The sequence below is a fragment of the Seriola aureovittata genome, chromosome 12 (assembly GCF_021018895.1).
Source record: "Seriola aureovittata isolate HTS-2021-v1 ecotype China chromosome 12, ASM2101889v1, whole genome shotgun sequence".
Classification (NCBI taxonomy): Eukaryota; Metazoa; Chordata; class Actinopteri; order Carangiformes; family Carangidae; genus Seriola; species Seriola aureovittata.
Window position 1 is genome coordinate 7,511,747 of NC_079375.1, and position 23,588 is coordinate 7,535,334.

General features: G+C 38.2%; 4 protein-coding genes and 1 long non-coding RNA gene across 9 annotated transcripts; 2 read left to right on the plus strand and 3 right to left on the minus strand.

Annotated features, from left to right (window-relative positions):
* Positions 1–373: 373 nt before the first annotated feature.
* On the minus strand, positions 374–5,761 carry si:dkey-222f8.3 (Poly(U)-specific endoribonuclease-C-like). Its single transcript, XM_056391844.1, has 7 exons — positions 5,641–5,761; positions 3,272–3,371; positions 2,375–2,486; positions 2,154–2,275; positions 1,631–1,743; positions 958–1,111; positions 374–872 (listed from the first exon to the last, which is right to left on the minus strand). The coding sequence occupies exons 1-7, from the start codon at positions 5,649–5,651 to the stop codon at positions 612–614; spliced, it is 873 nt and encodes a 290-aa protein (XP_056247819.1). The 5' UTR covers positions 5,652–5,761; the 3' UTR covers positions 374–611.
* A 522-nt stretch (positions 5,762–6,283) lies between these two features.
* Positions 6,284–10,362, plus strand: pak1ip1 (PAK1 interacting protein 1). The gene is made up of 10 exons (XM_056391843.1): positions 6,284–6,612; positions 6,831–6,993; positions 7,791–7,911; positions 8,035–8,109; positions 8,203–8,255; positions 8,361–8,506; positions 8,696–8,793; positions 9,041–9,140; positions 9,479–9,608; positions 10,048–10,362. The coding sequence occupies exons 1-10, from the start codon at positions 6,535–6,537 to the stop codon at positions 10,152–10,154; spliced, it is 1,071 nt and encodes a 356-aa protein (XP_056247818.1). The 5' UTR covers positions 6,284–6,534; the 3' UTR covers positions 10,155–10,362.
* On the minus strand, positions 8,031–11,115 carry LOC130179102 (uncharacterized). Its single transcript, XR_008829234.1, has 4 exons — positions 10,975–11,115; positions 9,993–10,106; positions 9,432–9,616; positions 8,031–8,156 (listed from the first exon to the last, which is right to left on the minus strand). It is a non-coding gene; the product is annotated as an uncharacterized LOC130179102 (long non-coding RNA).
* A 23-nt stretch (positions 11,116–11,138) lies between these two features.
* LOC130179101 (transmembrane protein 14C-like) lies at positions 11,139–12,286 on the plus strand. 2 transcript variants are annotated; one of them, XM_056391847.1, is made up of 5 exons: positions 11,139–11,173; positions 11,291–11,385; positions 11,558–11,659; positions 11,753–11,840; positions 12,003–12,286. In XM_056391847.1, exons 2-5 carry the CDS (start codon positions 11,310–11,312, stop codon positions 12,058–12,060), a joined length of 324 nt encoding a protein of 107 aa, XP_056247822.1. In that variant the 5' UTR covers positions 11,139–11,173; positions 11,291–11,309; the 3' UTR covers positions 12,061–12,286. The 2 variants fall into 2 exon arrangements, with proteins under 2 accessions (XP_056247822.1, XP_056247820.1); XM_056391845.1 differs by lacking the exon at positions 11,139–11,173 and having other exon boundaries at positions 11,180–11,385.
* Positions 12,287–12,496: 210 nt separating this feature from the next.
* On the minus strand, positions 12,497–23,325 carry LOC130179097 (serine/threonine-protein kinase MAK-like). 4 transcript variants are annotated; one of them, XM_056391842.1, is made up of 16 exons: positions 23,170–23,325; positions 21,337–21,443; positions 20,990–21,128; positions 19,826–19,880; positions 18,963–19,084; positions 18,175–18,257; positions 17,741–17,873; positions 16,762–16,933; positions 16,364–16,531; positions 15,347–15,670; positions 14,822–15,012; positions 14,620–14,741; positions 13,929–14,024; positions 13,554–13,673; positions 12,928–13,023; positions 12,497–12,827 (listed from the first exon to the last, which is right to left on the minus strand). In XM_056391842.1, exons 3-16 carry the CDS (start codon positions 21,088–21,090, stop codon positions 12,676–12,678), a joined length of 1,935 nt encoding a protein of 644 aa, XP_056247817.1. In that variant the 5' UTR covers positions 21,091–21,128; positions 21,337–21,443; positions 23,170–23,325; the 3' UTR covers positions 12,497–12,675. The 4 variants fall into 4 exon arrangements, with proteins under 4 accessions (XP_056247817.1, XP_056247815.1, XP_056247816.1 ...); XM_056391840.1 differs by having other exon boundaries at positions 20,990–21,443; XM_056391841.1 differs by lacking the exon at positions 21,337–21,443 and having other exon boundaries at positions 23,170–23,289.
* Between the last annotated feature and the right edge of the window lie 263 nt (positions 23,326–23,588).

The following is a 23,588-nucleotide window of genomic DNA, read 5'->3' on the forward strand; positions in this document are numbered from 1 at the left end:
TCCCAATAATAATAAAGCTATAACAAGAACCATTTCTTCCCTTTTGCAATTAGTTATTGCCCAATTAGTCAGTTGATAGTGCTGTCAGCTAATTATGGCAGTTCTGTCAAGTTGTTGTTTTTGTAAAAAATTGTATTATTGTTGTTAATGGTACTTTGGGAAAAAGCTTGAACTTTCAGTTTTATTTCAGCACTCAATAAATGCTGCCTGTGAGGATATCTTCCCTGCCAGACCAAAATCTGGGCAAAAAATCTATTATATTTTATGTATATATATATATATATATATATATATATATATATAAAAAATCTTGTCAACTCCGGCCTAATTTATATTTTCCAAATAACAGGAGAGAATAACATGCAAACACGAGTTCATAAACAAAGACAGTTTTATTAATTCAACAAATGCGTTTAATAACAATTTATATTCCTTACATGAATCCAGATCAGGAGGTTTAGGCTAAAACCTCTGTGCTTGTTATAGATAGTTAAAGCCGGAAGTTTAGTGCAAAGAGAACCTGATCCAGGTTTGTTTTGAGATTATACTGCATGCAAATTAAGTCAACATGTAAATGCTACAGGACAGTTGACAGCTTGAGAAACAAAGTATTACAAATCCCTGTTGTTGCTGCTGAGCAGTTTAGGGTAAGATGTGCCAATTGATCGCCCATGCCGATACACAACCAGCTCCAGCATGTACTCGTCCACTTTTACTACCACAGACGTCATCTTCGAACTCGACATGAGGAAGATGATGGTGAAGAGAGCGACCTCGAACTCAGGACTAACACCAATGAAGGAGCCGCCAACCGGTTTCACCAAGCCCTTCCAGCTGAACTGCAGGTTCAGGACATGGTCGTCTTCATCAGGCTATAAAACAATAACAAATAAAGTTAATTAAGGAACTTACGTTCAGTTTGTTTTTCACATGCATAAGGTAACAGTATTTTCTTACTGTATCTTTGTTGTCTCTCGCTTTGTAACCTTTGTAGTCAACATGGCCGTGTTTTTCCTGCAGGTAGAACTGGACCCAGTTGTGAAGACCCATGATCTCCTGGCCGAATTTGGTTTCTCCAACAAACACATGTTCAAATCCACAGGAATCTTCACTGTAATAAAAACAAATCAGTATATGTTCATCGACAGGTTAATTAAGTCTCCATTTGTCCTATTACAGCTTTCCCCCCCTTATCTACTGTTTTTCTTTGCTGCTTAAACAGAAGATAGAACTAAAAGATGCAACAACCTCCTACTCTCTTTTAAAGAACAGTCAAATGTTAAAAATGTGCAAATATAACATGTCAATAAAAGTAACAAAATTGATTAGCTCCACACAGTGAAGATTAAACAATACAATCAAATTTATTATTACAACACAGGGGTTTAAATGTAAATACAACGCTGAATCATTGTATTTATTTATTTATTTTTTTTTATTCTTTATTGATTCTTGGGTCAGAAATGCATCAGTCTCCATGTCAGCTGGTTCATCTGCAGAAAGCCAGTACTCAGGCTGGTTATGGCCGACCTCTATGAGTCATTCTGTACATGATTAAAACAGTGCTCTTTCTTTGTACAGTCTCTGTACATACTGCAGTAGCTCCCCCTGCTGTTACAGTGAAACTCACCCTCCACCCCTCTCCCTGTGGTAGAGGCGGAACCAGATGTCGTACAGCTGTCTCTTGAACTGTGAAGGGTCTGATGGCGACTGCCCCTTCCTGACCAGATACTTGTGAGCACACTGTAAAGAAACAAAATAAACAACATATAAAAGCTCCAAAACAGCTACTAAATGGACTTTGTTTCGGGATTGTTTTGTTAACAAGTAATACTTTGGGCTTTAAATTCCTTTTAATGAGCAATTTATTAAGTTAAGCAAACTACATTAATAATGTAATGTCCTGTAACTAAAGAGTTATTGTTACAGGCCAAATATATAGTTCTTTAGTTGTAATGGCTGATACTTGCTCTTGTAGGATGTCATCTTCACATTAACTTCAAATCCTCAAGCTCATTGGTCAACAACAGCCGGAGAACAACTGTGTAAACAGCTGCTGTGTAGGATCAGTGTGTTGTAATTGTGTTTGATCGTTACAGTTTATGATGACAGATGTTTTCCAGAGATGACTCCCTCCCTTAATGTTACTGCACCTTCATGACGTCTGTCTCCACTATGGAATTGATAAACAGCCTGTTCTCTTGAAGCTCCTCTGAAGTGACCGTCTCTGACACACCTGTGGACATCTCATAGTTGTCCAGCAAGTTGATGAAATCTGCATATAAAGGACATGTGCTTGTTAAAAGTGTAGAAACATGGTTCTAGCAACAGAGAAGTGTAAAATTTGGCATGAACTGCTACTTATGATACTTACGTGCAAATGTTTCAATACTCTTGACTTTGTCTTCGTTGACATATGCGAAGAGTGGAGCACTGGCTTTGTCTCTGGCATAGTTACTGCCCTGAGCCACATAACCTGCCCGTCCCTGAATAAAACACATGGACAGACAGTCTTCAGCAAGCATAGTGTAAATACACATGCGGGAAGGGTCAATACAAAATTTGGTCAAACTACTACTTCTAATATTACTACTAGTCAAACTATTGGTGATGCTAGAGGAAAAGTCAAGGGATCACCAGAGTCAGTAGTATTCATTTTTTGGAGACCATGGACATCTGTTCAAAATTTCATGGCGATAATGATAAGAGCATGTATTGGCAGTCCATTACATGTATAATCAGGAAATAGATTTCTTCTCTACAGTATATTTGGGTCTATATGTACAACATATATACACTCCCTGAGTCCTTAATTGGGAACACCTGTACACCTGCTCAATCATGCAATTATCCAATCAGCCATCATGTGGCAAAATCATGCAGATACAGGTCAGGAGCTCCAGTTAATGTTCACATCAAACATCGTTTTCCCTGGTCACCAGATTTAGAGCTAAATCCAGTAGAATATCTTTGGGATGCAGTAGAACAAGAGATTGACAGCATGTACGTACAACTGACAAATCTGCAGAAATGATGTGAAGAAATTATGTCAACATGGAGCAGAGTCTCAAATGGATGTTTGTAGCATGCTAACTGGTGAACATTAGCATGCTAGCGTTTTGTCAGATTACTTTTGCTACAGCGACACCACAATGTGAAGCTCTATGCTCTATGGCTTTTGGTCCAGATGGGATTTGCAAATAACACCGTTATCTTTGGCTGAAAGTTTTGCATTGCATAGAAGCAGTGATGGCAGACTTCAAGTACTGACCTGGAGGGAAATTATGTAATCAGTCCCCGGCCTGAGGCGGTTGGTATCCAGCTGCCAGAGTTGGTTCAGCACCTCAGTGAGCTCCTGGTCGGCCTGTTGACTGTGAAAAGTCAAAGACAACAAACAAAGTGAATTAAGTAGTAGTAAGGTTGTGACTATCTACTAATTGAAAAAATTTAAATAATGAAATAAAAAAGATTTCTAAGAAGGTTGTTTTTGTTTAGTTTTTTTGCTCTTCAGAGAGACAAGTCAGCAACAGCAAGCATTATTTCACAGCAGACATTTTGACTTGTCAAAGTAGGACAAACACAGGTGTTTCTGATGAAATTAATGATGGCAACGTTCTTCTCAAGTGTCCCTGTAGGACAGTGAGCCAACCTTTTTTTTTCTTTTATTGATACCTGAGATGGGAAAAAAGTAAGATTTAAGATTTAAACTTTATTACAAGGTACACTTTTGCAAGAAAAACAAGTTCTGAAAAACCTACTCACTTAGGCTATACTATAAAAAGATGAACATATTTTCTGTATTCACAGAAATGATTAACTAGGATTTGATATCCCTCTATTGACTTGGTGGTTTTTTTTATCCTTGACTGACCTGCTTGATCTTTTCCAGCAGCAGCTTTTGATAAACCTACACATTAAAATATCAACAGCATCTACTGTAATCTACAAGTGAAGTTAGATGTGATTAAACACTGGGAGGAATTAATGATGAAGGGGAAGTGTGTCTGTTTTTCACAGCCAGTACAAGTTTGGAAGTTTTTTTTTTTTTTCCGCCACTGATTAATTTAGCAGTTAAAAGAATCAAACACGTGCTCCCCTCCTCTCATCTTGGTAGCCTTTTGTGGGATTGTGTTGCTTGATTTACTCATTCAGATAACTGTATTTAACATGAAGTTTCTGTAATCTACAAAACCACATCCATCCCTGTCTAACAAACTCATCCTGTGGCTCAGGAGATCTTGAAAAACCAGTATCAAACTGATTTTTTAACATGTGTCTTGTTTGTAATTTTGGACAAGTAATGCTAATCTATCTGAAATATCTGAAAGTTAGGGGTCAGCTAACAAATGTGATTTTATTTGATGCTGCGGTGGCAAAAATCTGAAAACCTCTGCAAATAAAACAGTATAAAAACACATGCAGGACGGGACTAAATACAGTGTTTAAAACATCCCAGTATTTAATTCAGGGCTGAAGAACTCTAAAACATGCTAAATTGTGTTGAATATTGCAAATTTGAGACTCAACATCCGCACAGACTATTCTATTGATCTTTTCCATTTAAGTATATCACTTCAATTGATCCTGGTGCACAAAGGAACTCATGAATGTAAGGGATGTGCATCTTTACATTGAAATTTGGTCAACATTGCTCTTAGATTCGAATACACAGGCGACATATCCCCTAAAAAAACTGTAATTTGCATTTTTTAAACAGTCTTGCCTGAAGCCCGCACAGCCACTTGAGGCCTTCTGTTGTTTTCTGTCTGTCTTGCTGGTGGGGTTTTCTTTTGTTGGACTACACAATGCCAGCAGAGACTGTCAGACCAATGGGGATAACATTGGCGCCATACAATGACCACATGTCCTCCATTATTAAGTTACACCTTCATCACTCTATGCATAAATTATAATATGAGATAGAAACTTCATATCCTTATGAAGTTTTTCTATTGCCCCTTCTCTGAAACTTTTGTATCTGCCCAATATCACCATTCTGCACATTAAAAAAAAAAGGGCATTGCAATTAAAAGTATCTCAAATATCACAATAGCTGACACAGCCTTCCGGCCATATAAACAGTGCAGATAAGTGACACATTCAGGGAAAAAAAGTTGAGTAAGAAGCAAGTGACAGGAAGGGGCTCATACTGAGACAGAAACTCCTCTGTTCTTAATTTAGCTTGGGCACAGTTATGAATCTCACAAGGCAGAGCAGCTACAGAATTTTACTGCAGCAGATGTTGGTTCTAGTAAACTATGTCCTGATTGTTCTGTTGTATAACTCCACTAATCACTGCCAGACCCCGCTGCACGCACATCCAAACATCAGCCTCTACTTTTAACAAACAACATCCACTTGTTATCCACTGTCCCAACCTGTAATCTGCACCGAGAACAGCTGTTGGTTCTCCAACAAACCGAATAATTGTCACCTTATGAACACAAACCATCGCCAGTGTCGTGTTACAGTGTAGCTATTGTTTACATCAAATATTTATGTCCTGAAGGGAGTCAGTGTCTTAAAAAGGTCGCAAAGAACCTGAAAGTGTCATTTCTCCACCAATAAGACACACGCATTAAAAAGAATTCAAGAAAAACTTTTTAAAGACAGGTTGTTCTCTTGTATCTTCTTACTTACCCCCTTGCCATGATTCTGTTGCGTGGAAAAAATTACTCTGACTTCTGCATCCTTTGAGGAAACTACCGTTTCATGTTGGACAGTTATCTGAGACGTCAATCATGACGTTTCCTGGAGAACAAGCCAATTACAAGACAGGAGAAGGCCCACAACCCACCCCTCTGTTATCAGAGGGGACGGATCCTGTGGTTGTATTAATAATGAAAACTAGGCTTACTGGGAATAAGGTGTGCTTTTCATAGAGCGAATCTCTTTACTGTAGAAGACATAAATGTTTTGGATTAAGTTTTCATAAATGTTTCGTCTGACAGAGGTTTGCTGTAAGAATTTTAAAAATCTATCTATCTATCTATCTATCTATCTATCTATCTATCTATCTATCTATCTATCTATCTATCTATCTATCTATCTATCTATCTATCTATCTGAATCAATATTTTTCAAAACATTTCAACTCCTTCCTCAAATTTCTCTAAATTAAAGGAATTTGTTAGTATTTAAATTATTATTAGAAAAGTTGTACAGCCTGAAAAGTACGGAAAATCAATTGTCACCTTTAAACTGCATGAAACCCTGACGCTTAAACACTTCTCAATTCCGTCTTTTATTTTGAAAACCAGATGAACCGACGTAGACTTTTGCGCATGCGCTAAAGCTACACACGTTGGTTTTGATTTGGAAGTGAGTTTGGCAAAACTAGCGACACATGTCCTGATGAAAGAGCTTTAGCCCGTCGTTTACGTTGCTTGTTTGCACTGACTTTTTCATGTAGGTATCCGTTTGCTTCTGTAGTGGCTGTCGCTGAAACCAGGCGACAAACTTTAGACTAGAAAAGGCTGACGTTTGAAGAAAGCTAACTGGCTAGCCTAGCCCGCTGTAGCTGTAAGTGGCAGCATGGCAGCTGTACTGGAGCTGATTGCTGGGAGCTACGAGCAGATAGCCTTTGGTTACCGAGTGAAAACCGATGAAAAAGTAAGTTGGAGTCTGTTGGTTTGTAGTTGTGTGTGTAACTGTCATTGTCCAAGACTGATTTGCATTGTATGTCTTGTTCTGAAATGTCACTATGATGTGATAAAACGTAAATAACTTTTGCCTAAAAATGTCCGTTTCAGAAACTTATTGTAATTTTCCCTTTAGTTTCAATATTAAAGTTATTATTTCCCAATTCCTTCATGTTTTTTGTCGTGCAGGAGTGGACAGCCAAGGCAGACTTCACACATCACGCCCACACAGCATCCATATCAGCTGTGGCAGCCAGTGAGAGGTTTGTTGTCACAGGAAGCAAAGATGAAACCATACAGCTGTATGACATGAAGAAGAGAATTGAGCATGGTGCTTTGCTGCATCATGACGGTGAGTATCTCAGGTAGATCTTATGCTTGACATTAAGTTATGTATATAGGCTGAATGCACAATGCAGGACAAGAAGCTGTGGCACAGTGTTGCTCAGCAGTCTTCCAATTTGAATAGAGTGATGGGAGGGAGTGGCCAGTAATTTTAGATGCAGTCTTAACTATTTTTTTTCTAATGAATTTGTTTCAGTAGCAGTCAGACTACCAAACCATACTGTGATGGAGACAGTTATCTCACTTTCTAAAGGAGATGTGTAAAACAGGACCCAAATGCACAAAAAATATAATCTCTTTTTAAATCTTCACATATGATTTTTTTCCTCAGTTACAAAAAAACACCACATTATTTTAAAACAAGATTTCTACTCGTAATGAAACATTTTTTTTAGACCTACTTCCATTTTTTTTAATGATTTTTTTATAATGGGTACTTTTTAAAAACATTTTCATTGGCATGGCTTTTCTGGGTTTTTCAGGTTTTTAACTTAAGAGCCAGCAGTCTCATTTATTTTTGTTAGAATCCAGTTGTTTTTCCTTCTTCTCTCACATAATTTCATGCCCAGTTTTCCCGACCACCTTCCTCACTTATGGTAGCAAACTGATTTCTCATGAGTTCATTTGAAATGCCTGTTGGGGTCTGAATAAATATAAAACATTTACCCAGGCAGCTTCATAGACCTATTTGTTTTCTTGGCTGATGGAACAAGAAGTTTGAAACTGAAGAATTAAACAAACTTTAACTTTAAACTTTAAGACAGTACCTTGTGATCTGACTCAAACTTCCCTGTAACTGCACAGGCACCATCACCTGCCTGGAGTTTTATGGATCGTCTCATTTACTGAGTGGAGGAGAGGATGGACTCCTGTGTGTGTGGAGCACAAAGAAGTGGGAGTGCCTCAAGTCCATCAAAGCTCACAAGTAAGTACACACAGACAGGTGCTGCAGAAGCACTGCGACGGTTGTGTTTGTATGATTGCTGTCTTGTATTTTCTTGGATGGGTCAAGTCACAATAACCAGCTTCAAACTCTTGTATTCATCAGAGGCCATGTCATGTCGCTGTCCGTCCATCCATCTGGGAAACTTGCACTTTCAGTTGGGACAGACAAAACTCTCAGGTAAAACCCACAGCTCTGCTCCAGAGTCATTGAGGCAGGTGTTTCATCTAACAGGGAATGAGAAGTGACTGTTGCATCTTTCTGTCCTTTTAGAACCTGGAATCTAATCAATGGCAGATCAGCCTTCATCAAAAACATAAAACAGAGTAAGTTTCATGTGAAGTCAATGAACTGTTGTTCAGAGATCTTTGTTTATCTGAAATGACCTGAACCGATTTTTTATTTTATTTTACTATACTCACTTTTAACAGATGCACACATAGTTAGATGGTCCCCAGATGGGAATAAATATGTGGTGGTGGCAAATGACACGGTGAACATCTACGACTTGGAGACAGCTTCTGTGACAGGAACAGTTACAAACCCCAAAAGGATCTCATCTATTAAGTTCTTAAATGTAAGTTCTCTGACTATTACTCCGAATTTTTTTGGGAGAAATTCATAAACAATTACTTTTTTGAGTGATAATTGGCAGCTGCCTAATAATCTCACCAAAAGATGACAGTAATTCATTTAGATTAACAAAATATTTACACCTGTAAATTTAAATATATGTTGTAATCCTGCCCTTTTTTTTTGTTGTGAGGACTCCATCCTGGCCATCGCAGGAGATGATGAAGTTGTGAGGTTATGTGACATGGGAAAACAGAAATGGGTGTGTGAGTTCAAAGCACATGAAACCAGGTAATTCCAAAGTGTTTTTTTTGTTTGTTTTTTTACCTCACAGATCCACCAGCATTTATGTGTGAAGCTGTTTAGCTGCAGTTGTTTTCAATATGTATTTCAATTATTTTGAGCTGCATTCCTTAAAACGTATTTCTGATGATGTACAGAGAAAAATTGCGTTTCAAATTAAATGTTGTGAAATGTATTAATTGATAAAATGAAAACTGATAAAAAAAAAAAAAAAACTTTCCATCTGTGATATCAGGGTGAAAGCAGTTGACAGTTTTAATATGGAGGATTACTGCGTGTTGGTGACGGCTTCAAATGACGGTTTCATCAAAATGTGGAAACTCCATCTGAAAGAGGCACGTTTCTAATGTTTGTTTGTCTTGAACTCATGAGTAGAAGAGATTTAGTTGTTACTTCAACAAAGTTTCTGAAACATTTACATTTGCAGCGACAGTGAGTGTTATGACCTTTCTACATACAATATATCTACTTTGGAAAACAGAGTAATTATGTTCTTTAATATTAGCAATAATGACTAAACTCAGATCGATGTGTTTAGATTTAATCAGATAAGTAGTAAAATGATAATAATAAAAACCTGTTACAAGAATGAAATTATAAGATTGCCAAGATTAGATTGCTGTTACCTGCTGAGCTGCCGATTATCTGATGATGTACTGCTGCTGTCCAACAGGAGCTGGAGCCTCCCACCCTCCTTGGGGAAGTGAACACAACAGCCAGACTGACGTGCCTCGCTGTGTGGAAACCTTCATCAGTGCAGCAGACGGCTGAGGAGCCGGCAGCTGAGGCGACAACGTCTGAAGGTGATATCCTGCAAACACAGACTTTCATTACACTTTATTATCACGTTGGGGGAAAAAAAACACCAGTAATAGAAAATAACTGGTATAGTGAGGCTGTTTGTTTTTGTTTTTTTGTTGGGACAGGGAGGCACTTTAGACAAGAGTGGAATGAGAATGAATTGACTGCAGAAAATCTTAACCTTTATCCTAAACTGAAGAAGTTCATATTTGCAGTCAAAGCATCATGAAGTTAGAGTAGCAATAACCTCAAAATGTTTACAGTGCACAGTGGGAAAACTGGCTGTACTGGAAAACCTCCAGGCTCTGAAGGAGGATGTTTCTAACAAAAACAACATGTTTTTGTTTAGCTATCTTCCACTAAATAATTACAGAGCTTTCACATACTGTTTCTGCGTCTGTGTCTTGTTAACATCCACCATCTGTTTTCGTGTGTCCACAGAACTTGCTCAAGAACTTTCAAAGACAAAGAGAGTCCGAATCGCAACCGAAGAAGTCATTCTGGAAGATGAGAGCAAACCCAAAAAGAAGAAAAAGGGTGGAAAATAAAATGGGCAGCAATAAAAAATTATTTTTAAATCTTTCCATGAACTATTATAAATCTGGACTGTTTTTCAAACATTGCACAACCAGTTCGACAGCTTTCAAGTTCTGATTGTATTTTTTGGTTAAATATTTTTGTTGTCAACACTGAAAAGCAGAAGAAAAAAAATGGTGGAAAATGAGATGGGCAACAATAAATATGTTTTATAATCCATTAATTTGTCATCTAGTGGTACACAGTTAAAAGTGCTCAAAGTTGGGTGGGCATTCATATGTAAGTCCAGCAATCATTTAAATGTTTTGACCTATTCCTAGGCCACACACACTGAGTATGTGGCTGTCTGCTAAATCTGCTAGGCCCAAAGACGAGCGTCAACATTCACTTGCCCTGACCTAAAGTACCTGTATCTGCATTGTATTTGCTTCTTTGACAACTTCATCTGAGGTCCAGGCCTGGTCACATATATAATATGTAGGTATAATTGGTTCCAATTGCACATGCATAGTTAGCGTGAGGAGGTGAAGAAGCATAGACTAGTTGCTGATGCTATTCTTTGCAAAATGTACACCCGTCAGATTATTAGGTGCATCTAGCTAAAACTAATATGGTCTAATACAACAGTCCTGCAATAAAAATGTTCAGTATGTGTTGAGCAGGTTAAATGTGTTGTATGAGGTTTACTTCATTGCTTTTAGGTGGGTGCACCTAATAAACTGTAGCGTATATCACTGTATATTCACTATCAAGAGAGTTGTGTCCATCATTAGGAAAACATTTGTCTCTCCTTCGATTTTCTTGACAACCGCCATCGTCCAATACACCCACCAAGTTTGAAGTCGATCAGGTGAGCGGTTATTGAGAAAAATGAAATACAGACATAGAAACAGACTTCTTTCATTATGGTTAAAAACGGTAACATTATTTAAGTGCGTAGAGTTTTTGTATTCCTGCCAAGCATTCTTTTATTTTGAAATTCTTTTACATGACTCCGGAAGTGTAAACTTTCGTAAGTGTGGAAGTTCAGGTATGATCACACACAGTTTAGAGAATATTTCGTTTTTTGATTTGTTGACAGTGAAACTTTGATTCGTGCAGACAGACGTGTAAACCGTCAAGTGACGTGTTCTCCTCATACTAACAGCTGCAGGGTGATTCTGGTCATGGCTGTGGACTGGGCTGGGTTCAGTTACGCTGCTCTGGTGACAGCAGGAGGAATCATTGGTTATTTGAAAGCAGGTAGGCAAGACACACTGAGATTTATATATATAACTGATATAACCTGATGACTACAGCCTATGAAGATAGTCTGACCCTGAGGTAAAAGCGGAGAGTTTATAAAAAAGACAGTCCATCAAACTTGGTTTAACTCTTCATTTCAAAGTAAAACCTTGTTGTGTTTGCTCCACAGGCAGCGTCACCTCTCTGGCGGCGGGGCTCCTGTTTGGCCTGTTGGCTGCAGTCGGTTCTTATCTGGCATCTCAAAATCCCAAGAATGTCTGGCTTTCACTAGGTGAGCAAGTTTAGTTTGTTAAACTGTGACAGTCCAAGTGCAGCTTTCACAAACACATGGCAACAACTGTCTCCCTCCACTGTGGAAATGCAGGCACCTCAGGAACTCTGGCTGTGCTGATGGGACTGAGATTCCTTAGCTCGTGGAAGTTCATGCCAGCTGGTTTAATGACTTTAGCCAGGTAAAAAAAAAAACACTATTACACATTTTAATTTCACTGTAACTGTTAATCAGTTGGTAATTGACAATATCCTGCAACATGAAGAGCGCAGAATTCTGCTTTTAATAACTTGAGAATCTTTTTTGACCATATCTTGATATAAATGTTATTGTCTCTTTTCAGTGGACTGATGCTGGCAAAGATCATAACTGGGATGATAAAGAGGCCACACACATCTTGAAAATACTTAAATGTATTATGTCTTTAAATATTTTGTACATGAATAATCTAACATTCCGCTCTGTGTAGTTCTGTATCATGTTCTTCAGTAAAAGCAATTTATTTTAAACCTAATTTTATAGAAAAATGTTCTTGGACAACAAAACTGATGAAAGGAAAATGTATCTTTTCTGACGTTCGAAAAAAAAAGGGATCGTTATAATTAAATTATGTTTTTGTAAAATGTATGGGGCTGTGTTATCTTTGCTCCATTGTGAGTAAATCATCAAAGCAGATTATTGTGCGTCCTTCATTAAACCTGTTTGTGTACTTTAATAGGAACGTACTGTTTATCTGGACTTGTTTCTACTGCTTTGAAATAACACGTTCACTTACTTAGATACAAAAACTACTTTATTTCTTTTCTTATGAATTTATTTATTTAGTCTATTATTTAAAAAAAATACTGATGGTAGAAGTCATGACTCACTTGTACAACACTGAACAATATTTAATATCATGGCAAATGTAACAACAGAGTCGTAAGAAATATTGCTGCCCACTGTTGGCAGCAGCCAACAAGTCTGTATTTCCTGATTCAGTGAGAGTCAGTGGTGGAGCAGAGCGGTCTGCTGTGCTACCGGTGACCTCCGTATTTGGCGGCCCAGTCAACTCGTCCATGCACCGGCTGGAGGTTTGTGCTCCGTGATAACATTTTCTTCCCCACAGAGCTGGTGCTGGATCCAGGGATCTGAGGATTCAGAGATCTGCTGCTCCCTCCTTCATACTCTGAAATCAAAGTGACAGTGAAGGAAAAGTGTGTTTACGTAAGACTTGGAGCAACGTGAAGCTACATTTCTTGTGCTCATGATGCCTATATTTGTTTTACCTTCATTTGAGGGCGGAAGTTTATTTGAAGAGATCTTGTTCTTACACGTTTTGATTTTAGAGTCAATTCTTAGATCAGCAGCCGAGGAAAGATCAACTAAGAGATTCACAAAAGGAAAGAGAGTAAAAAAATAAAAAATCATCAGATAGGTTCTGAAAGTAGTATTCACTGAAAGCTACTGCATCAACAAGAGTCCTCTGAGACGCTTTGGTCTTTTAGGAAAATACTGATTCCTTTCCAACTCCAGGGGGCGCTTTGCTGTAGCATGATGGAGGGGAAGTCAAAGAAGGTTTTTCTTCAACTGCATTTTTTCACTTATGTGGTAGCATTAGGTTTTGAGCAACAGAAAACTTAGAAAGAGAGAAGGGCTAATTAAATGGAAAATGTTCTTAGCCAGAATCGAACCACGAAAGTTACAGTTACATGGTTTCCATCGTAAACCACTCGACCACCAGAACGCCCCACCAAGTTACACTTGAACATACTGCAACTTCAAATAATTATTTACCAGTATCATCTGACTCAGACCTGACTGATCCCAAGCAAACACTGAACCAAACTTAAGTCTCTCTGATCGTTATTTCACCTGCAGTAGAGGAAATGAAAAGCTCTCAGTTGTGACTCACTAGCAGAGGTGCCTTCAATCGGTGCCAGTGTGATCCTGTGTCGAGCTGCTCCTGTTTCCGTCCTCTGAAAAGCTGATATATACGTCTTGGTTGGATTGTTGGTGTTGCTCATGAAGGATTCTGGACAGGATAAAGAAATCGATCACTTATGACAATGTTAATAAAATACCATGTCACACATATTAAATTATATAATAATGCATCCATCATGTTTTACCAGCTGATTATATGTTTTTTTGTGTGTAAAATCTTAATCTTCAAAGTAACTATTAACTAACTGTCAGATAAATGTAGTGGAGTAAAAATATAAAAATGCTCCTACCTGTTACTCTGAACGGGTAAAAGTACTCTAAACTTTATCCTCGACTCTCTTACCTTTATTGAAAGAGAACTCCAGGACCTGTCCTCTGTCCCACAGGTTTCTGCTGGCAACCTGGCTTCCTACTGAGGAGTTGCTTTTTGGATTTACGCCTGAAAAGGACAGAGAGCTCAGAATGAACTCACTGTACCTGAGCCCACACACAACACATAACCCATATCTGATGAAACTCTGACACACGCTATTTAGATCCAGCACCTGCGGTATGTGGAAAGTATGGACACCACTGGAGCTATAAAGTTGCTTGTATTAGAAAACATTAACACTGAACTTGTGCAGCATGAACTAAGTAATTCAACAGGTCGAGAACAACATACAGCAACAACCAAGAGTCTATGAAGTGTCAATTCCCAGCTTTTACTGCTTTTGACCATAATGTATTATATTAATAAAATTGATTTTTCTGGTATTTTTTCTTCTTTCAGTGTTTTTGGAGCTAAAACTTTTTGTTCTCACATAAGTGTATAATTTGTTTCATTCCTTACAATGTAATCACAATTGTCAGTGTTGGTAGTGCTTAGTTTTTAGTGTTTAGAGAATCATTTTTGCTTCCCTGTGTAACTGAAGTAGCATAATGTAAACTGAACACTCGAGAAACTAAAATTATGCTGAGAACGTTTTTTTGTTTACTTTTACCACTAGACTGGGACATTTTTTTTTTGTGTGTGGTAGATCACATTTTCTCACCTGGCAGATATCTGGACTGGCGGAGGTAGTGCTGCTTGGCTGACAGGGCAGTGGAGTCAGTTCTGTTTAGCCCAGTTTTGCTTGGTAACTTTACTACTGTATTGATCTTTGACTGTGGAAATCTGGACAAAAAAGCATTATTGTATTTTTTTTTCAAAACAAATGATGAAGACGCTTTTACGTGAAAATGAAGATCTCTAACCGGCAGCTGTGCCCTTCGAGTGTCCTGTCTTTCAGAGAGCTGATGGTGGGTTTCTTGGAGATGGAAACCCCAGCGTCTGTGTCGTCACCTTCGTCCCAGCTGTCGACTGACTTGAAAGACGTCTGGCCCCATCGTCTACGTCCCGTCCTGACTCTGGATACAGCGTTCTCTGCTCCAGTGGCTGCTGCTCGCTGATGCAGAGAATAGAGGGGAGATGATTTTTATGATTCTTGTGTATGTTAAAACGAATCGATATTCAGTAATGAACATTTATCTGCTCTAGTCTGAAATAACGAATCTTCCCTCCAAAATGAATGGTTGAAATCAAATTCATGCTGGTGTAAAGTCAAATCTATGACAATTCTCTTAATAAAACTAATTTAATTATCAAGGCATGAATGGGAAAGATATAATTCCAAGGCCTTTTTATTGTAGGCTTTGATATCAATGTACAGGATGGAAAAATGTATTCTAAAGGACTTGAAAAGTTCTCGGTTTGCCATTGAGAAGCTGAATGATACCTACAGAGTGCCAGCTCATCGGCTGCCTGTTTTTCACCAGGCTGAGAGGTTCCTGCTGCCCCGGTGTTGCTTGTTGTCTGCTTGACTCTATGTTGTCCTGAGGAAGGTTAATCTCCTCTAGAGGCTGATGTAGATGTTGGATGGAGGTCTGTGGATCTGCCTGGGTCTTGCTCGGCTCTCCGGACTCCAGGTCTGTCTTACAGAGGGACAGAGGCTTTGGTTTGGCTGTAGCCGCCTCAAACGTCCTTGCGTGAGCCTTGTGATGCTCTGAGTACTTCAAAGGAGCACCGAGCGCCTGGCCGACATGGAAGTATGGATACCGCAGAGCCTGGAACACAAATGGAACAAACCAAAGGAAGAATATTTACACTTACATCTTTTTAGTTCATGTTCAAGCTCAAGATTTGGCTTTTCCACAAATGAGAAGCTTTCAGCGTGGCATAAAGCAACATATTAATTATGGAAAGAATATACACAAAAATATATAATTAATTTAAAAAATAATCAAAAAATTAGAAGCATCAAAATAAAATAGCAAACAAGAACATAGAAATTAGGCAAAGGGTTCAAGTCTATAAGACATGGAATATTATGCATAATATATCTTTTAAAGGACTAATGAGACAAACCGCCATTGCACATTTCTCACAGTGAAAAGGCTAAAATTATTAACATACGGCATACTTTGTCATTTTCAAGCTTCACTAGTATTTAAAACATTTTCACAATGATGTGTTTGTCTTTCACAGTTTGCATGAAGTCAGTGGACGTGCACTACCTCAGTACATCAAGTCTGGTTTTACAGTAACAGCCAAGGTAAGCTGACTGATTCCCACTTGGGCCTCACATGCTAAAAATAAGTGCACTCAACAATGTACTCACAGGCGCTTGGGATAAAAGCATTCACCGAAGGACTTGTGTTACTTTGTCAGTGTCACCTCAACATGACTCAGTTGTCTTCACTCTAATCTTTGTATATTTTTTGTTTATTCGGGCTAATCTATGTTGAAACAGCATGTACCTGAGCAGCACTTGGCCTTTTCTCAGGATCCCACTGCAACATGTCTTTCATCAGTGTGATGGCGTCGTTGCTGGCGTTGGGGATCAGGGATCTGAGGCTGGTGGGGACACACTTTGGGAAGCGGAAGTTCATAGAGAGCGCCAGGTTGAAACCCTCAGGCCAGTCCGACTGACGTGGCAAGAAACAGGAGCACACAATACAGTTAGTTTTTTTCCTTAATAAAATGTAAATGTCTTCAAACAGAGTTTTTGCTACCAAAAAGAAAGCACCACAGAATGTCCAAGAACAGTGAGTGTCACCATAATCCAAGAAATATACACAGAGGTGATGAATTGAGTTTGGTTGCATCCACAGACACAGCAGAGGCACCACTTGTGACACCTGTTGTGATGGCTCACCTTCTTCAGCGTTCCCAGCACCTGACAGATCTTGAATATCTCGTCCACCTCGCTGTTGCCGGGGAACAGGGGTCTGAGAGTGTAGAGCTCTGCCATGATGCAGCCCACGGCCCAGATGTCGATGGGTGAGCTGTAGGAGCTGGACTTGAGCAGAACCTCTGGGGCTCGGTACCTGGTATGACAATGTTTATGGAACATCTGCATATAAGAGATTTAACTCTTCTTCCTCTTGTTTATGTCAATCTCTGTCCCTGTTATTCTTGATAATCCACAAACTTTTATATAGAACTACTTTCTTGTAGGTTGAATTATGCAGATTAATGGGACCAGCAAGATGTTGCAGTTGATTTTTTAAAAATCTAATTCTTAAAAGGTGTGACCACCACAAACAGTTGTACGATCCATGGTAAAAAATAAATCCAAAGTAAAATAAAACTTCCAGTATAGCTAAAGGAGGAAATTAAAAAAAATATTTTCTGTAATTTAGTTGAACTGACTTTTTAGGAAATAAACCCATGGACCTTTAAATATAATACTAACGGAAACCATACATAAATTTGTAATTTCTGTCACATCAAAGATGGACAATCCCACATCAGATTACAGATAGTATGACACACCACATTGTATTGTCTACAGAGAGATAAACATTGAAGATGTGAGTTGTAGAGGTAGTGGATTAATGTTAATATGTAGTATAAATAGAGGGTATCAGCCGAATAATCACAACACTGATTATCCACTGTCTAGTCAGTTTGTCTTCCTCTGTCCCCTGAATGGATTTACCTCCCCCATGTCAGTATCAATTAAATCTTATAATCTTTTTAAAGGTACATGTTCAGTGATAATACAGCAGGAGTTACAGTAGGTCAAAAGATTCAGGTCAGACTACACATCCATCACAGCTCATTATGTAGAAGGTGATCATCTACAGGAATTACATGGATATAAGGGGACTCTGATGTGAGGTGAGTCTCACCATCTCGTGGACACATAATCTGTGTAAGGTGGCTGGGAGCGGATTTCTCTTGCTAGTCCAAAATCTGCAATCTTAACCAGCTCTGGGCCCATGCAGAGCAGGTTCTCCGGTTTCATATCACGGTGGAAATACCCTGAAAAACACGAGTAAGTCAAATAAAATTGTGTTGTTGCTGATCTTTGTTTAGATTTGCTTTATATATATGGAAAAAAATATTTATTGCCTCTAACTTCTGCTAGTATTGCAACCACTACTATTTATACTGCAACCAAGACGTGACTCTCTATTGATGCATATCACAGTTTTATGTGTTTTTAGATTTTTTTATTTATTTAAAAGACAGAGTTAAAACATCTGTGGCAAAAAAGAGATGCTTTAACCTGACAAAACACAGTCAAGCCAAGCACAGAGAAAAGACAAGAGGAATCTCTTACCGTGCTTATGCACAAATGCTAAGCCAGACAATATTTGGAACAGAATGTTCCTTATCTCATTTTCAGAAAACATCTTATCTTCCCTGGCAGCAGCAAAGTGGTAAAAGACAAAAGAAAAGAAAGAGGGGATAAACGAAAAAAACACTCTGCAAACAATCATGCCTTATTGAAGTGGGAATAACACCAACACCCACGTGCACTAAAAAGCGTTGATTTTCTTTTTTTCTCTCTCTGAGAAACAAAACTTTGTTCAGTTAGGCTTTGGGGCTCTCACACCTCCTCTTCTCACAACAGCACACAAGAGAAGTGACTCATTTTTGGTTGGAGAAAATCATGTGAAGCCTGCTGTCTTATCAACCATCCAGCATTTATATACTTTGTGGGTTTAGATATGTTGTTTTCTGTTTAGTCAATTAATTACGTAAAAACCAAGACAGTGCTCACAGCTTGATAGCACAGCATTTTAAGGAAGAGAAAAGATAGCAAGGGTATTTTTTTTCTTTTATCTGTACTGAAAGGCCACGCTGAAATCACCTACCATGTTCATGAATAGAGAACAGTCCCTGTAATATCTGAAATGTCATGTTTCTGACGACTGACTCAGGGAACAACTTGTTTCTGCAAAAACGAAGTCTGACACATTATGACTCAAGCTGACCCAAATAGTTCTCACATTCCCAATGGTAATGAAAACACTCTGTAGGATTATATCACAGAAATAACTCTGTGCACATAACTAAAATAATGTATAAATGCACAAGTAACTTTGGTGTCTGGTATGTTCTTACCTTTCTTTCATGAGCTGATAGAGGTTTTCTTTCATGTACTCAAAGACAAAGTAGAGATAGTCATTTTCCCTGATGACTTCCTTCAGTTTCACCACATTGGTATGGTTTAGCTTCTTCAGAGACTAAGAACACAAATTATTTAAGAAAGACATACAAAAGATTCATTAAATAAAGTCATTCAAAGTCACCTCATCATCTCAGTAAATAAGCTCAAATGCCCGAACATACTGTAGTGTCTGAAATTAGCTCTTTCACTCAGCTGCCAGGGGCTTGTGTACAACAACTTTACAGGCCAACAATAGTTTAAGCTGCCAAAACAATTTGTCACAGTACCCACTGTCAGTAGTTTTTTATGCTCAGGCTAATGTGTAAATTTCAAACTTGCTCACTCACTACCCAGTGGATAAAGAAATGTAATGTATCATGGAGTGCAGCTGAAAACGAGACAAGATGACATTTTGGAGTTGCTATCGTCCTCGTTTATTGTCAGGTTTTCAGTGTGTGGCAAACAAAGCCAAGCTAGGACAACAGTCGGTGCCAGGACTAATGCAAAATTGTAATTTATTACTAAAAGTCTTTGTCTTTATATGTGAATATACCTTTTATCTATATTGTGGAGATAATTCATGATGGACAATATATATGTAGATATGAGTTGCTTCCTAATTATGAGTAGCTTTACTGGGTTCAGTTTCTTACTGTATATAAATTATGTCTTAATCCAAAGAAATGTTGCAAAACCAAAAGCTGGATTTTGCAGGTTAAATCATTTTTGGTTTAAAATGACAACGAAAAAAAAATTGTTGGCTCAGTGATGTTACTGAATATAAAGTCAAAAGCATAATGACTATAATGATTCTCACCTTCACTTCTCTCAGATTCAAGCATTCATCCCAAGAATAAAACTTCCTCTTCATCCTGTTGAAAAAAAACATTTTCATGATTAAGTTATTGTTGATACTTGAGTTTCTTTACTGTGTGATCTGACAGTTGTAGGAAACTAAAATAAAAATAAAACATTTTCTAAGGTTTTAAGAACATCAATACCCAGAATTAATCTAATACAAAGTTCTCTGACTTTAAAGATTTGCTTCGGTATTTTTTGCCTTTATTGGACACTTGACATTATACATACAGACAGGATATATGTATGATAAAAATATGGGGAAAGGCATGTTAACCACTACAAATCAATTCAGATCTCTATGTTCTGAGCACTCGCTGTGTGGTGTTCAGGAGAACGCTTTGTGTTTCATTCCTGTGTCACAATGTGCATTCAGATATACAGCAAATCTATATTGTAGGTTCCTCATTTGGAGGGATTGGATACTATTCTGCCCTTTGAAGATTATTATATAAAACCTTGCCTTGTGGAGCTACAATAAACATCTAGACCTGCTTTACTGATGGTTGTGGTGCCTTTAGGGGCAACAAGGACCTGGTATTTTCCAGTTTTTACTCATACATGTTTACACTCATATTCATTTGAATATAAAAGTCACAAAATACATTGAATATTGGCTGTTGTAGCCTTATTTTCTTACTACTACACTTTCATAATAGTTTTCAAACACTGTAAGAGCTAACACTATGCTGCGTACTTTCACTTCTTTCACTGTCATCAGTAGTATCAGCTTGCACTATAACATTACATTTACACACAGTGCCTGGTGAAGCCTTGTAAAAACATTCATTATTAATTTCTTGCCAAGGACAGATAGGAAAGACAGAGAAGGAACTTTGACAGAACAATAATTGTTAAGTGCCTGTACTTTGACAAGAAACATGCATCTTCAAAATTATCCTTAACGTTGTCATTTCAAGAGGTTATTTCCTGTAACGCGGGCGGCTATGATGCACACAATCATAATCTATTCTTTTATTTGTGTGTGCCATGTGAGGACACAACATGTTTGAGTCTACAGCCTCCGAGCACGTTGCAGCAGCCACTCAGGGTTTAATCATCTTAACAGATTGAGACAAAACAACAGAGTATGTCCGCGGTTTGTTTACTGAGCTACTCTCACCTCTTTATGGCCACCAGCTCCCCAGTCTCATTGCTCTTGCCCAGGAGCACGCTGCCATAGGTGCCGTCCCCCAGCTGCTTGAGAGTGGTGTAGCGGTTCATCGTCCACAGAGAGCCCGGCCTCCCCTTCACCGAGGAGCCTTGACAGTCCCACACAGTCCAACAGTTGGTCATTGTAAGCACAGGAGAAACATCCCGCCACAGATCAATGACTTAACGGCCCTCGACTCTGCTCTATCCTTCTGCTACTGTCAGGCTACTCAAAAGCTTTTACTGTAGAAGCACAGACATAAAACATGAGTGGTCACCCTTTACCTTTCCCTCTGCAGAAGAAGGGTGGATGTTTACCTGGCGAGGGAGAGTGGAAAAATGACACTGTGTCGATCCTGCCTGTTGCACTGCGCCTCACCTATCTTAAGGTAAGCCTTCACGGCAGACAGAGGAAGGGCAATCCACTGTGAGGGGAAGGGATTAAAGTTGACATGAGCTTAAGAATGTGTGCCAGGAAACAGACTCACAGGAGAAGGTTTTACCTTATCAAGTCCACTGAGTAAGAGAACAGGACCATGCTGGCACCTTTGTGTTTTGTAAGGTTTGATGATGTTGTAATATTTCAAATCAAGGCTACATGCATGAATTTGATGCAGAAGCAAAGGGCTTTACCCACCTTTGTCCAACACTGGTCACATAGAAGTGAGCCAGTGGTATTGAAAGGTGTTGATACTTCCGAGTACATGTTTTGGTGTCAAACATTGTCGATTATTGGACAAAAATTTTCCCTGACTGTTTTTGGTTCTGGAAGTTTTAAGTAAAGAGCTGTTGAACAACTATAATATAATTTATTCTACGAACGTGGAAGCACTAACCTACTCCAATGTGATGTGATCCAACACCTCCAGCTGGAAAAATAGGGGGAGACACACCTCCTGCTGTCAACGCTGATTTCATTCTTTAACTAAGCAAATTCTCCTGCTTTTCTTTCATATCAAGTTAATGCGCATTTCACAGTGGGCATGACTGAAAAGCACATCTTAGTCAGACTTGAGTAATTTAGGGCCAACGTATTTATAACTGATGTAAGACGAGGTCAGAGGAGTAAAACTGTAGAGTACAAGTGTAAGCAGGTAGTAAGGATGGCACCACTTTTAAATAAGGAATCCACTATAAAGGGTGTATAAATCATAACCAATGGCTTTATTAATGGTTATTAAAACAACTGATAATGCTTTATAGATCAGTTAAAAGCCATTAAGAGGAACAACTTTTGGGTTACCAGGTTGTGAAAAATCTTGCAACAAACCTATTTTCACTGATTAATGTGACAAATATTTTCTTTATTTATCAATTAAAATATCCACTACAAGTACTACAAGTCTCCAAAACAGCTTGTTCCAGCTAAGAGTCATAGTCAATTGATTATCACAAGAAAAACAGCAAATAGTGACAGTTAAAAAGCTGGAAGCAGTGAATTCTTGGCAATTTTGCCTAAAACATTATTATTATTATTATATGGTTAAGATCATTACAGGTTTTTCACTTAGTAATAAGCCATTAAGTTTGCAGTTGCAAATGTTAACAAAGTCATTAATAAAAGGTCAGCAAAGTCACTGTCTGTCAAGTCAAGTCTCCAGGTATATCTGTTAATAAGTTCTTAATAAATGGACTGTGGTGCAGTTGCTTTACAGTGCTTTTGCAGAGGGGCAGAGGTCAAACAGCCTTTGAAGGGATTTCCCTGATGAAAAGCTTTCCTGATTACAAATTATATATATACGTATATACAGTATATATATTAATGGGCAGTGTATACATATTTTAAAGCCTTTTATTAGAAAGCAAAGTGGCAGGAATTTTAGTTTGAGCTGCTGAAAAATAACCGAACTATACTTTTCGAAGTTTGACATTTTCACTGTCCTTTCAATATTTTTTTTTTATGCTGACCAACGTTGAACAAGGCATCACAAATTTCAAAATGTTGTTCATAACTTTGTTACATAAACTGATTTAGCGTAATAGCAGACAACAAGCAAGCTAAGAGTAAACACAGGAGCTAGAGGGCAAAATAAGCTAAACTCACCCGCTTGTCCAGTCCTCGTGTTCAACCAAACGGTCAAATAAGCATTTTTATTAAATATTTACTATGTCTAAAATAGTATAACTAAAATTTAGGGAAAGTATACCTACCACAGGAGACATTTCCATACTGGTGAAGGTATACGGTGAAGCTTGCAGTGGAGAGATGCTGCCAGCTCCATCCGTTTCAAAGGGCGGCTTCCTGTCTCCTAGGCAACGCGCAGACTTCCAAAATAAAATCAAATAAAATCATAACCCACTACTCTAATGTAAAAAGTGTATGAAATACAAGTATGAAAACAAATGGCCTAATAAAAATCTTATAATCAATATTTTAAATAATAGATATAATGTAATATAATAGATCTATCTATCTATCTATATCTATCTATCTATCTATCTATCTATCTATCTATCTATCTATCTATGTAGTAGCTGTTCTGGAACTTTCAGTTGTATCACATGATTTTTACAAGCATATGGAGTTTGCCCACTTGAACCAGAAATTGCAATTTCTAAAAAAAATTGTG

What these genes read in the sequence shown, in the direction of transcription:
- si:dkey-222f8.3 (XM_056391844.1), bottom strand. An exon ending in CACAGGGAGAGGGGTGGAGG is followed by an intron (nt 1,112 to 1,630) that starts GTGAGTTTCACT and finishes TTTTTATTACAG; the next exon opens with TGAAGATTCCTGTGGATTTG. An exon ending in CGAGAGACAACAAAGATACA is followed by an intron (nt 873 to 957) that starts GTAAGAAAATAC and finishes ATTGTTTTATAG; the next exon opens with CCTGATGAAGACGACCATGT.
- pak1ip1 (XM_056391843.1), top strand. Translation starts at nt 6,535, where the DNA reads ATGGCAGCTGTACTGGAGCTGATTGCTGGGAGCTACGAGCAGATAGCC. An exon ending in TGCTTTGCTGCATCATGACG is followed by an intron (nt 6,994 to 7,790) that starts GTGAGTATCTCA and finishes GTAACTGCACAG; the next exon opens with GCACCATCACCTGCCTGGAG. An exon ending in GGAAACTCCATCTGAAAGAG is followed by an intron (nt 9,141 to 9,478) that starts GCACGTTTCTAA and finishes GCTGTCCAACAG; the next exon opens with GAGCTGGAGCCTCCCACCCT.
- LOC130179101 (XM_056391847.1), top strand. Translation starts at nt 11,310, where the DNA reads ATGGCTGTGGACTGGGCTGGGTTCAGTTACGCTGCTCTGGTGACAGCA. An exon ending in CATTGGTTATTTGAAAGCAG is followed by an intron (nt 11,386 to 11,557) that starts GTAGGCAAGACA and finishes TTTGCTCCACAG; the next exon opens with GCAGCGTCACCTCTCTGGCG. An exon ending in GAATGTCTGGCTTTCACTAG is followed by an intron (nt 11,660 to 11,752) that starts GTGAGCAAGTTT and finishes GTGGAAATGCAG; the next exon opens with GCACCTCAGGAACTCTGGCT.
- LOC130179097 (XM_056391840.1), bottom strand. Translation starts at nt 21,162, where the DNA reads ATGACCAACTGTTGGACTGTGTGGGACTGTCAAGGCTCCTCGGTGAAG. An exon ending in TATCAGCTCATGAAAGAAAG is followed by an intron (nt 18,258 to 18,962) that starts GTAAGAACATAC and finishes TGCTGCTGCCAG; the next exon opens with GGAAGATAAGATGTTTTCTG. An exon ending in CCAGTCCAGATATCTGCCAG is followed by an intron (nt 14,025 to 14,619) that starts GTGAGAAAATGT and finishes TGTCCTTTTCAG; the next exon opens with GCGTAAATCCAAAAAGCAAC.